Source organism: Dermacentor albipictus, chromosome 5, assembly GCF_038994185.2.
Source record: "Dermacentor albipictus isolate Rhodes 1998 colony chromosome 5, USDA_Dalb.pri_finalv2, whole genome shotgun sequence".
NCBI classification, from domain to species: Eukaryota; Metazoa; Arthropoda; class Arachnida; order Ixodida; family Ixodidae; genus Dermacentor; species Dermacentor albipictus.
The window spans coordinates 147,413,085-147,427,214 of record NC_091825.1 but is presented as its reverse complement, the minus strand read 5'-3'; the positions used below and the strand labels follow the sequence as shown (position 1 = coordinate 147,427,214).

Here is a 14,130-nt window from a genome sequence, read left to right as displayed (position 1 = left end):
GCTTGAGGCCTACACCCTCTTTGTACATAGCAGTACAAAATCGTGCTATTAAGCTATTGCTGGTAAAGAGTGCTTGACTTTATACTTTCCTGCTTGCCTATTGGTCCATGATAATGTCTGTTTTCCGTGCAGACGTGCCGATCCCTTGTCAGGCCATGTTTGGCACTGCCCTGCTGACCGCCATGCGGCAGCAGCACAAGGCCCATTTGCACGCCCACTGGATGAGCCTGGTGATGTGTGCACTGCCCTATGCGGGCAAGTCTCTTACCCAGCTGGTGCTTTCTGTGGCCAGCCAGGTGTGCTCCAATCTGGAGGTGGCTGTGGCTGCACCATGCGCTGCCACCAGGTTAGGCAACAGTTGTACTGCACACTCTGCAATTGTAAGGTCACTAACTGCATCCCCTGTAGCTGGACATTGCTGTTATTTGGTGCCCAGTCGTCGTCGTCGTCATCATCATCATCATCATCATTTTCATTTTATTTTGTGAAACCAATACAACAAAACATGATCGGACCTTTGTTGCAGTAATGTACAGTGCCACTTGTAAAACTTGCATTTGCATCAGCACTGTAGAGTGTATTCTCCTGCTTTGGCATCCAAGATTCTCTTCACGCAAGCCTAACTTGGTTAGACCATGTAAAACTGCTTTATTTTTCTACCTCAGGCAGACAGTGTATCACTTTACAGCTCATGTAAAACATTGAATCAGTTTCGTCTGCTTTAAGCTCTCCAAAATATAATTTCTTACAAAATGATTGTGCTTTATACCTCCCTTCTGAAATTTTTGGAAACTTTTATAACAGGTTCAAGGCCCCATATAAACATATGCACACTCTCGAATCACAAGAACTTTCCTTTCTCTTTTAAATGGGACAAATTGTTACTCAAATCTGTTCTATCATTGCAATTGAATGCATTTCTGTATTTCGCATGCGTTTGAATAAAGGAGGATGTGAGGGTAAACTTAGCTACACCCAAGCTTAAACGCAGTGCCATGGAACTGGAGAACATGTCCACCTACCCGCCTGACTACCTCACTCTGCTTGTGGAGGGGCTGACTCTGCTGTGCCACTACTGCCTGCTAGACAGTGCCGCACCTGCGGCTGTGACTCCTGTGACCCAGCAGCCACCTCCTGCCCCACAGGCGCTTGCTTCCAGCGCCAATGTATCGCAGATCATTTACAACCTTATCCACGTGTTCTCCAACACTGACCCACGCAAGGTAATGCGGGTGTTCTACGCAGCCTACCAATGTACAGTGTACCATAACTGTTGTACATGGAAGGATCAATCAGTCTCTTCATGAGCTCTCGCACCTTTTTCCCATCTTCTTAAATTACTGTTTGACTGACAGCTGCTGGTATAATTTTATCTAAAGCATGATGCATTGAGGCAGCAAATGGTGGCAAGCAGGCAATATGCGAGGCTATATCTACTTGTAGCCATACAGCATATGCACACATGCATGCACACATGCATGTGACGCCAGAAAATTTGCCACATATTTCTCAGGCTTCTGACTTCTCCGCAAGAAAAGAAAGAAAATTATGATGATCACTGCAGCGCTCTCTTGGACAGAATGTGTTCATGTGTTCAAATAACAGCAAATCGCATAATGCCTGCAGCTACCCAAGGAGGCAGTTGAACCATTTCATTCAAGAGTTATTTCCCTTTGCTATGAGAAATGAAGGAGGCGAGTCAAATGGAGACAAATTTAGCAGTACAGTTGTCTGTGTGCTAGTAATGATATGAAAGCTGTTTTGACCAACTTTAGTTATGAATTATACTTTATGGAAGGGGATATAAAGGAGTCCAGGGCCCCTATGATGTCTTCGGTCGTAACCTTGGCCCGGTGGATCGTCGCCCACCATGCCCCACGGCTACCCCCCCCCCCACCCTTTCCCCCCGGAAAGGATCATCTCTCACTGGGCTACTGAGGACACTGAAAGAAAAAAAACTCGTCTGTATCAGTAGTGACTAGAAAGGGTACCGTCTAGCCCAACAGCAGACGTTAATTAAAGCAATGAACGGGGCTAGTTGGTGGACTACGTGCTACGTACGTCTGCGTCCTGTCCCTTACGTTCGTCAGCGTGACACTAAGTGCAATATAATCATGAGCAGACGTTAGTTGTGACGCTTATACCGCACAGAAGGGCACTCTTACGGAGAGAGCAGGCTTAGTAAGCCACGAAAGCGAATGAAGACAAAAGATGGCGATGCTAGCCTGGAAGTTCCCACACCAGCTTGCTGTGACATGGATTTTGATGGTGTCTTCTTGGGCCTAGTTAATATTTTGTCTGCAAAGGACTACACTGCATTATAAAGGAGCCAAAGACTGGACTTAGCAAGCATGGATAACATTACTGCACCACAATATGCAAGGCTAGATCTACTTGTAGCAATACAGAATATGCACACATGCATGCACATCTACACTTCATTGCATGTGCGATGCCAGAAAATTTGCCACATATTTCTCTGGCTTCTGACTTCTTCGCAAGAAAAGAAAGAAAATTATGATCACTGCAGTGCTCTCTTGGACAGAATGTTTGTTCGTGTTCAAATAACAGCAAATTGAATAATGCCTGCAACTCCTCAAAGAGGCAATATGTCGAAATCCATGACGTCACATTGACATACCAGCACTGGAGTTTCAGTGCGAATTTTACAAAAAATTGAAGATTGGCCTTCATTTTCTCATCTATACCCAACCTCTTTGAAATTAATGAAAAAAGTTTGAAAGAATATGCTGTCCGTCTAAGCTGATTTATTGTTTCTCTTCAGCGTACTCCTAAAGGCGAATTGCAATGAAATTTTGACTACTTAAAAAGTACAGTCAACTCTTGCTACAACAGGCCCTGATAAGCCGCCAAAAAATGTGCGCTTTATCCGAAGTCCATAATATCCAAACACCTCACTTCCAAAACTTTCGTCGCGAAGAAAAGACTGTTTCACCCGAAAGGCGAAGCATCGATTGCAATAGCGAATTAAGCAAGATAAGCGTGGGAGCACAGTGAGTGAATTGACCTTCATGCTGTCGCTCGCTTCAACATAAACTAAACATCAAAAGCATGGTGCATACGACGCTACTGGCACTGAGCAGCTAGAGTAGAAACCCCCCCCCCTCCTCCCGCGCGTGCGATATTGAGCCGCGATTGTCGTCTGACCCTCGCAAGTCAGTTGTTAGCCCGTGTTGACACGGCAGAAGTATGTTTTATACGCCTCATTTTGAATTAATTTGAATTAGCAGAATGCTGCTAATTTCATCCGCTGTAGCCGATAGTTCGTTGCAGCGCGCTCCGTTAAAAGCGAACTTCATTGCATTAATACAATAGGTAGAACAAACTAAGGCCAGAACATGGTCCATTTTATCCGAAAGTCTGTTGTATGCGGGTCTGTTGTAACGAGCGTAGACTGGATGCATAAAGCGCCTCCACCAAAAAATGCCGCCATTATCGCTGCCGGACGTAATGCGCGACTCAGGAACTCGTGAGCTTGAGTCTAGACATGGCTGCCAGCAGCACACTGAGAAGTGACATGCTGGGATGTATGTCATAACCGCTAACCACCAGATGCACTCGCCGCCTGCTTAGGTGCTGTTTAAAGGCTGCTGCTAATATGAAATTTTTACCCTTGCCAATCCTGCAGCTTCGCCAAGATTGTTTCAGTAGTATGCGCTGCTCACGTATCACCAATTTAGTCAAATTCGAATTTTGTTGCTGTTGGCCTGCTGTTGACCCACCCTTCCTCCTCCTTTCTTTTTTTATTACGGAGCTCCTGTGTACTAGAATTCCTTGTGCAAATTTTCGCTGCAAACTTTCGCTGTTAAATGAAGTCAGGAAGAAGAATCTCTTCAATGCCACAAAATGGGGTTGAAAAATCATTTCAGCCTGACCACTTGCACAGTTTCAGCTGCTGTCCCTGTGACTTTGTAGGATCTGCATTCCCGCGAGAGTGGTGGCAGTCTGGACCCCATCCTTTCGACGCGCCGGAGCCTGCTGAGCAACTTGCCTCGCCTGCTGGCTGCCCTCGTGTCCGTTTGGGAGGCTGTCTCTCGAGAGAAGGACCCACCTCAACAGGGACCCAAGTTGGCACAGCTGTGGGTCATGGGTGCACCCAAGGTGGGGACCATTACCGTATTCTTTGAGGCCTCCTTTAGATGAGCACTGTAAGTGTGATAACGTGAAGCTTTATAACATATTTACTTGAATCTAGGCCGGTGCTGATTATAAGCCGACCCCCGAATTTCCGAAGCCAGAAGACAGACATACCTCGAATGTAGGCCGAACAAAAAAAGTGAGGACAGCGTTCACAAAAAGAAAACAGCATTTATTTAATATGAACATGCCGAACTCGCTCTACGTTATCATCACTGCTAGCCTCGTTGCTATAGCCCAGACCATAAGCACATTTGCAGATGCGCGGGGACCCATGCATGCGCAGACAGTGCAACACCGCTCGCACGCATCGATACGCGGCATGATCTCTGTGAAGAGCTCCTCTCTGTTATCGCACGCTTTTCCTTATCGATGTCATCTCCTTGTTGTGGCACATGCAAGAAGCATCCCCCATTGCCCCCTCCAACATCGCACATTTTTCTTATCCACACTGAAGTCCCACCCGGCTTGAACGTTTGACGATGCCTCTGTGGCTAGCACAACTTTTCGTTTGAAAGTGGCGCTATAGTGGTGGTGGTGTTGGCTGTTTGGTGCCATTACGTGAATGCCACGCTATAGGCCACACTGCACACTGATACGACACAGGTCAAAATAGTGACATTGCTTGTCAGGTTTGCCAGGTCTTTGGGAGAAGTAGTAGTGAACGTCGCCAGCTGCGACAAAAGCTTTAATTGGTAGCCAAGAAAAGTAGCCATGGTTCATCACATTTGTCAATTTTTGATGCGAGAACAGAGAAAAAGGCAAAAAATACTTGTAGTTTCGTGCTGCAATGATGACAAACAAAAATAACAACAAAACAAATGTTATCACATTTTGTGTCATAATTTATCATAATGACCAATTGATGCTCTTCGATAATTTTTGCCGCACACTTGCTTGCTTTGCTCATAGCCGCAGTGGTGTCTCCAGATTCAGTACATAAACTCGATGCATGCCTACCTTGCACCACTATGACTTCACTTCAAACGTTCCCATGCGAACTGTATGACGTCACACACGTTCTACTCTCCTTGGTGCGCAGTTGCATAGTCACATGGACATTAGTATCTGTAATGTTATGACTGTCATTACGCGTTTTCGGTTGTTGCAGCGTGATCATTGCCAGGGGTGATAGTGGGACACCATCTATCGCTTCTGTTTATGAAGGGCGCAGAAGCATTGCCTTTAAGGTTAGTTAATTCCTGTTACTCAGAGGGAGCTGCTTGGGCTGGTTCAATTATCCGTCCGTGACAGGCCAGGACTGCCTGAAGCGCCGATTTCAGCCAATGAAGTTGCATGTGAAGCATTTTGGGCAGTCCTGTACAGTCCAGGATGACAACTTGAAGAGGCCCGCTAACCCTATGGCATCTTTCATGTATTTTTAACTCCTGAATTTGCTTCCTGAAGACACAAAAGTATGGCCGTCATGATCTGGCGTTAGGGGCTGTTGCTTCGAGGGGACCGTCGGGAGCAGTGTGTTTCAGACACTATCTGCACCAATTTGCACCACCAGAAGTAGCCAGAAAGTAGCCAAGTCGCCAAGCACAATTTTCAAAGCCTCTAAAACTAGCCAACTTGGCGAGAAATTTCCAAAACTGGCAACCCTGTCGCTCGTTTACTTCAGTCGACTACTGGCGCGGCTAATAGCGGCTGCGATACTGGCTTTTCTAGATGGCGCTATCTATGCATCATATTTATCATTTTCAATTACAAACTTGCATGTTTTTTTAAAATCCTCCAACCGAATGTTGAATTCCAATGGCAGATCGCTCTCTTCAAATCTGTGAATGGAATGTGCGTGCTCCTGCGGGGGCACTTAGTACAGAGAAATCAAGTGAGAGGGCGCTAGGCTAGAGGTGGATCAGGTAGGCCTCCTCACTATCACAGTCATCTGGATCATCCCCGCATTCCATGCGTTTTTCTTCCGTGTCAAAAGAATCATCACTGGACTTGGGAACTAATAGTGTCTGAGTTGGAGCTGTCACTATCCAGGAGCAAGAACAAAAATGCAAGGCGCAGCCATGTTTTTCATCTTGTCCATAGCTGCCAGTAACCAGAAACGGGCGACTGACATGAAGCAGATGCGGGTAAAGAAGATACGTCATGTGGACTTCTGGTCAAATCTGCTGATTTCGGCAGAGCAAATATTTTTGCTCCGTAGAGTGATCCGAAATCTGTGGCTGGTCCCAATCTGCCATAGGAACACACAGCCTATGCTCTCATTCTGCTATTGTGTGGAAATGTGCAACTTTCACGCGTCCCCTGATATGTTATCTCGCATAGCTCCTGTCTCCTGTAATCCGGCTTCGCCATGTGGCTTTACTGTGGCGGTCACTATGCTTGCAGGGTAGTACGAGAGATGGCGCGAGTGTTGCTCTGTTAATGCCAGCTAACGGCGAGGTTACTTGGGCACAAAAAGGAGATGGCTCTTCCTCTTTGGCTCGAGGTTGGCAAGCGGTGTGAACGTTCTGCGCGTGCGCCGATCCATGCTTCTGCGAGACAGTCTCGCGAGGCCTACCCCGCAGTGGATGAACACAGTCATTCGAACGTACCATGACCAGGTGTTGGTGTTTAGCATGGGGCGAACATATTTGCTCGTTATCCATTCGCGGTGAGTTGGACTTCCGCGATTTGTCGCACGCCCATCGGCATGTTTCGTGCACAGCAACTCGGCTAGCAAGCATTAGTTTATGAAAGGTGCGATAAAGGCCCTTGTGATGCTACTGTGTTGTCGTTCCTTTGTCCCAAGAGCACTGGTGAGGACCCCACAATTGGAATAGGATTGCTCCATACAGAGCAAAAAAGCTTTATCTGGATCTACCATTAGAATTCAACATAAGCCAACCATAGAGTTTGGTATATGATTATTTGAAGAAACTTATCGGCCTAGATTCGAATAAATATGGCAAGTGCCTTTTCCAAGTCGAAGGTCCTGCGATAGCATATGGTTGCCGTGTTTCATTCAACATCTTTTGAAATAACGTTACCAGTGTCACCCTGACTGACTTACATGGTTGCACCCATGCGTACACGTGCACGTGCATGCTAGGTTGCATGTGTGTGTGTGACATTTTTTTATTCTTGCGATTCTATGCTTTCATTATACAATTTCATTCTAAAGAATTTATCTTGCATGTTAATCTGGTCCTAACAGAGCTGTGTCTCATGTTCTCAGCTTGTGTTGCACGGTGCACTGGCGAAGTGGCTAGTTTAGGCATGGACCTAGAGAGTTCACAATTGCTGCAGTCATTGAAAGAATATCAAGCACAGTGTAACCACTCGAGCGTGCTTAATTTTCATTTTGTTAAGGCAACTTCACCTTATTTTCATCTGCTGTGAAATTCACAGGCATGCTACTTGTTATAAAAATTGGGTAGCATGATTGTACTGAAATATATTTTAGTGACTGTTAACGATAGCATTTCCCTTTAGGCACTAATTCCGTTACTATGATAGACCACCGCTTAACTGCTCCATGCATTACATGAGTTGCTCGTCCACTTGCTCTGAAATAGCAATTGCTCTATAATCTGTTGTGCATTCTTGTGGTCTCTATATATTAAACAATATGTGCCATACATCCATGATTGAGTTCAATCCAGTGGGCATTGCTGCAACCTCATTTTAGACTTTGTAAGCATTTCATGAATGCATTGTGCATTTCTGGAGTTCTTTGTTCACTGACAGGTCGTGAAGCAGCACATCTTGAGCTTCCTGAGCCCCATCTCCATGACCTATGGCTCCAACTTTATGGCAGCTGTTGCCGTTGTCTGGTACGAGCGGCGAAAGAACAACACATGTGTTCAGCGCAAGGTATTTCATACGTGGTGGCTTTCATGCTTTAGGCCTTTTATACTTAATTGCTTTTAGCAACTATCATGCAAAGCATTAGCCTTTGCAAAAGAACTTTGCTCTTTTGCAGAGGCTACGTTTTTATGTTTGTTTTTATGTTCAAGAACCCCGCTCTGCAAGTGTGATAAGTGCCAGAAGTTCTTGGCCCGCTACTCCGGTTAAAGTTTGACATATAAAGATGCACCATAGTGTCATTGGACAACCAGTCATATTTATCCTTTATCAGAAATCACCTTGCAAATCGTGAAGGAGTTAAATTTAAACCAGGGAGGTTGAAATGCTCAAAATCAGCTCTATTTTTGTGACTGCACTGGCACTTCAGGGTATCTGAAGTGCCACTCAGCAATACTGCTTCTTTCAAAAAAGAAAAGTAACGAAGGGAGAAGGAATCGGCAGACAGATTTGTCCAAGGCTGGTATTCAGACTTTCAAACTGTGATAACTTCACTTTGAAATGTTGTAGGTTTCCATATGGTTTGACACTTAAACTTGCTTGGTTTTTTGCAAGCCAGTCTCTTATGTACAACTGATGCTGGTTCCCCAGTGATGAGATCATCCTTGCGCACAAAGTATATGGGGCTTTGTCCCACATGTGACGAGGTCTCAGGACTTTGCGATTGAGGGGCGTTCTCTCATCGCAGAGTCTGAGGGGAAGCAGTGTTGGCTGTACCACACATTTTAAGGCCCATGCTACAGGATCTTGGTATTTAGTCTAATGTGAATGGTGCACAGGGACTTTTAATCAAAATCGAATTTCCCTACTGCAATCAGCAGACTACTGCTTGTGCAAATGAAATGGTCACCATGGTGAAATTCTATCTGCATCAGGCTCAATTGCAATTAACTGTGCGATGTGATGCCTGTGTTATAGGCAATTTGCTGGGAAAATAGAAATTTACTAGGAAAACTAAGGAAAACTTGTGGCAGAGGTCAGCTGACAAAGCGTGCATACTGAAGAGCTCTACTGTGCAGCAGTACTACAAAATATTTGGAAGGGAAGCTGTTGAGTCATATATTTTGGCAGTCATTAACCCTTTCAGGCGCTGTGTACACATTTATGTACACCAAGTTATTGCATCAACAGCAAAAGCATTGATGAAAGTTAAAATAACTAGATTGTGTTGCTTCTAATCGAAACACTTCTAATTGGAATAGTGCTGCAAGTTTGAATAACAAGCGCAGAATGTTTTAGTAAAATGAGAACGTAGGTGGTTGGGTGTTTCTTCTAGGCATCGGTATGCCGTTGTATGTAGCAGGTTGACTTCTTTTGTGGTTTTTCAGTTTTGCAGCAGGAATTATTTTCAAGTGGCTGGATAGGTGCTTTTCAAGCCTGCTAGACATGAAATAGTTGTTTTTCGTATTCGATGTTCCTGTAATGCGTTTTCGCATGGAGTCTACATTCTGTAGACCTGACAGAACTCACTAAAAAATTAAATTCTTAATCTTTTTCAACTATGCGCTTTTGATTCTGAAGAAGAAATGTGGGGAAAGTAAGCTTTTAATCAAAAGAATTAACCGGTGTCTAAAAGAGCTAAGCAAAACGGATAGCGACATAAATGAGTCGTTCTTGCATTTTCCTGCTGAGTAACGACTGATCTTGTGAGTCGTTTTGTAGTTGTGGCTTGTTGAGTTCTGTTCGTGTGCTCTGCAGAAGGCATGGGAAGTTGATTTGTATCCTTTAAAACAAGTTGTATAGCTAACATGGGTTCCTTTTGGAATTTGTCACATTAGTAGATGCAGTGTGCTACTGTTAGCTGCTGTTCGGGGTTGCATATCCGTAATTGCTATGTTTACAAAGGGAACGCGAACAATGCATAGTTCAAATTGCTGGGAGCACCTGGGGTGCTATTACGGACATGTCAAATTCTGCCATGTTCCCCATTTTGTCAGCTCTGATTGGCTCTTGAATGCCAACATGGCAGAACTTAGCAGTGCTGTGAATCCAGAAACGCAAAGCCCAGAGGTGCTGTTCTGGGCTGGACCCAGAACTACACCTCTGGGTTCTGCACCTCTGGATTCACAGGGCCAGTCAGCAAATCCTAAGCTGCTCATTGTCCCAGAAGCAGAAAATGCATTTATTGCCTTCATGGACATATGGAACTCTTGAGAGGTGGTATAAACAAACATCAGTCAAGCTAGATATTTGTTGGACGTTTTCACAAATTTCCATTCTGTTGAACCTGTTGTAAGCTTGATAAGCTTTAGTTTAATGAAATTAGTAAGTGGGAGGGTACTGTTGCATTCAGTATGAATTGCCACATGTGACACGCTTGAGAAAAATGCGGCGATGATTTGCGGTTGGAGCAGTGTGCATTGGTCCCTGTGCTTTCTCTCATCTGCTTTCTTTGGGTACAGTGTTCCTATATCACAAGCGATAATACATTTCCAACCACAGCATCTTAGTGGCTGTGGTGTTGCACTCACGAGCTCAAGGACGCAATCTCAGCTACAGTAGTCACATTTCGATGAGGGCGAAATAGAAAAATGCTCATGTGCTTTGATTTAGGTGCACGCTATAGAACCCCAGGTTGTCAAAAATTACCAAAAATTCTCACCCCCACTATGGCATGCTTTATACTCATTATGCTTTTGGCTAGATAATCCATTCGCCCACCAAGAAGCCTGACTTCTGGTGCTTAGCATTGCATCCTTCGTCATGGCACACTGCTGCTCCTCGGCAGGATGATGTATTATCGCTTCGTGGTTTATGTGCTACGCATGCAAAGAAAGCTAACAGAAAGCATGGGGGCTGATGTGCATGGCAGAAAAATGGAAAACTCGTAGATAAATATTTGGGAGGGCAGCTGCTCAGCCATGTTAAAATTGAACAGGAAAGCACTTGCTGGCACAAATGGGTCGTCATTCCTCAATTGTTTTGCAGAGATAATCTCTTGATTTCGTTCGTATGGTGTATGCAGTTGAGTTTTGTTAGTATGGCCTTGAGAAGGGCATTTAAAGTTAGTAAACTTACATTGGTTCCCTTTAGGATTTTTTTAAAGCAGTCACATTAAATTATATTAAATTAATAAGTCAGCTGTAACACTGTCTTATATACAATGTGCTGCTTTCCTTATCTAGTTGCTTTATGCCCAGTCATCAGCTTAAAGTTCTGGCGAATCCAGGGATTACCAAAAGTTCCTATACAATACCTAATAATCTGTGCAATAATCTGTGCTTGTGTGGTAGGTGATCCCCCAGTGGAGTCCTGACCATCTCCTGCTGGTGGAACTCGTGTCAGCCATCAAGGTGCTCCCCATGGACAGTGTGGTCCAGGTCGTACGGCAAGTCATCCGTCAGCCGCCTCCCACGAACCATGACCGTAAGGTATGTATTGTTTTGCATCGCGTTTACTAAACCCTTACTAAACCCTGCTTGGACTGTTCATTTCTTCTTCTCCTTCACATGTCCTGGCTTTTTAGCACTGGTCATCCATTAATACTAACTGCCTAATTCACAATTTGGTTACGGAATAAAAATGTGCCACATTGTTCTGTGTCGGGGACATAGATTATAGTGGCAGTGGTGGCAAGCATTTCAAGGAGTTGGGATGGATTAAGTAGAAATGAAGGAAGCAGAAATTGCACAGACCAATTTGAATGACGAACCGAAAGATACGAACCGAAAGATATCAGCGCATTGGTGATGAATTGGCCGGTTTAGTTTTATAACAATTGAGTCGAGCTACATGCGATCAAGAAATACTGCAAAGAGCAGCAGAATTGCAAGGTAGACCTGATATCAGACACGGCCCTATATGTAACCATTGAATGTAGCAGTCTTTGCCATTGAGTAGAGGTTGTCTTATGGTGTCATTCAAGCTGGTTCTGGTTCCCCAGTGATGAGATCATCCTTGCGCACAAAGTATGTGGGGCTTTCTCCTACATGTGACGAGGTCTCAGGACTCTTATGATGGAGAGGCGATCTCTCATCACAGAGTCTGAGGGGAAACAGCATCAGATGTGCTGTGACACCATCTTGTGCTGCTTTTTATTACGTAAGGCTCATTGCACTTGACCTTGGCACTTTGTTAATTTGGTACATTTGCATGCTGTATCACTGGACTCCTTTAGCAGTTTTTAAAGGTAATCCCATAAAATGACTATAAGTCAGCTGTCAGCTGAAAGTCAGCTGAAATTATAGACCGATCAGTTTACTGTCCGTTGCCTACAAAGTATTTACTAAGGTAATGGCAAATAGAATTGGAAACACCTTAGACTTCTGCCAACCAAAGGACCAGGCAGGATTCCGTAAAGGCTACTCAACAATAAACCATATTCACACTATCAATCAGGTGATAGAGAAATCTGCGGAATACAACCAACCTTTATATATATCTTTCATTGATTACGAGAAAGCATTTGATTCAGTCGAAACCTCAGCAGTCATGGATGCATTACGGAATCAGGGTGTAGACGAGCCATATGTAAAAATACTGAAACACATGTATAGCAGCTCCACAGCCACGGTAGTCCTCCATAAAGAAAGGGACAAAATCCCAATAAAGAAAGGCGTCAGGCAGGTAGATACGATCTCTCCAATGCTATTCACAGCGTGTTTACAGGAGGTATTCAGAGACCTAGATTGGGAAGAATTTGGAATAAGAGTTAATGGAGAATACCTTAGTAACTTGAGATTCGCTGATGATATTGCCTTGCTTAGTAACTCAAGGGACCAATTGCAATGCATGCTCACTGACCCGGAGAGGCAAAGCAGAAGGGTGGGTCTGAAAATTAATCTGCAGAAAACTAAAGTAATGTTTAACAGTCTCGGAAGAGAACAGCAGTTTACCATAGGTAGCGAGGCACTGGAAGTTGTAAGAAAATACATCTACTTAGGGCAGGTAGTGACCGCAGATCCGGATCGTGAGACGGAAATAATTAGAATAAGAATGGGCTGGGGTGCGTTTGGCAGGCATTCTCAGATCATGAACAGCAGGTTGCCATTGTCCCTCAAGAGAAAAGTATATAACAGCTGTGTCTTACCAGTACTCATGTATGGGGCAGAAACCTGGAGGCTTACGAATAGGGTTCTACTTAAGTTGAGGACGACGCAACGAGCTATGGAAAGAAAAATTATAGGTGTAACATTAAGGGATAAGAAAAGAGCAGATTGGGTGAGAGAACAAACGCGAGTTAATGACATCTTAGTTGAAATCAAGAAAAAGAAATGGGCATGGGCAGGACATGTAATGAGGAGGGAAGATAACCGATGGTCATTAAGGGTTACGGATTGGATTCCAAGGAAAGGGAAGCGTAGCAGGGGGCGGCAGAAAGTTAGGTGGGCAGATGCGTTTGCAGGGACAGCATGGGCACAATTAGTACATGACCGGGGTAGTTGGAGAAGTATGGGAGAGTCCTTTGCCCTGCAGTGGGCAAAACCTGGCTGATGATGATGATTGCGATGATGATAATGGTGACAAGTCGGCTCTCACACTGTCTTAGATGTAAAGTGCTGCTGTTAGCTGCACTGTGGTGCTACTGCTATACGTGGCGCGTTCCTAATTGCTCATTTTTACAGAGATAGCATAAACAGCACGAAACTGAACTCGTTGAAGCAAAAACCATAGTTGCCAATATGGCCGTCTGCGACAATTTTTTCAGAAACGGGTTCCCCTGGAGGTGAGCATGCTGCAGTTCTTCCTGGCCTACGTGCAGCACACTCCAGGCACCCAGCTGCAAGAGTCTTGGAGCTCCCTGCTGGGTCTCTGGAAAGACGGCCTGCAGCTCACAGCCATGCCCTTGGTACAGTTCCACCTGCTTGGGTGAGAAAGGGGTCTATGCCTTTCTGATCTGGTGTGACTATGGTCCATACAATGGAACAGCCTTTCTTGGCAGCATATTGTGCCTGTCTTGCACTTGGAAGACCTGAATTGAACTGCTCGTGCTGGTAGTCTCGGGTGGCATGATAAGGGGCTACTTCGATGTGACAAATAGTGCAGGCGATGGAGCCAGATACAGAAGATGCAAGCAGGAGACATACGCTGTCTTGTGCTGTTTTCAGAGCATTTCTCCTATTATCTCTTGTCTCTGGTCCTGTCGTCTGCACTGTCTGCCATGTTTGCACTGTCTGCCTTCTAATTCCTCAAAATGCTTAGTAATATACAGTATCTGCAAAGACCACA

The 14,130-nt window shown here is 44.7% G+C and overlaps 1 protein-coding gene across 5 annotated transcripts in view; it reads left to right on the top strand.

Moving 5' to 3' along the window:
- LOC135906235 (protein DOP1A) overlaps positions 1-14,130 on the top strand; it is a 62,681-nt gene that overhangs the window by 32,119 nt on the left and 16,432 nt on the right. For all 5 annotated transcript variants that reach the window (XM_065437529.2, XM_065437528.2, XM_065437532.2 and 2 more), the window contains exons 17-22: positions 133-346; positions 992-1,223; positions 3,937-4,122; positions 7,846-7,971; positions 11,196-11,333; positions 13,610-13,770. In XM_065437529.2, the coding sequence (XP_065293601.1) occupies positions 133-346; positions 992-1,223; positions 3,937-4,122; positions 7,846-7,971; positions 11,196-11,333; positions 13,610-13,770 (1,057 nt within the window). The remainder of the gene's footprint in view (positions 1-132; positions 347-991; positions 1,224-3,936; positions 4,123-7,845; positions 7,972-11,195; positions 11,334-13,609; positions 13,771-14,130) is intronic.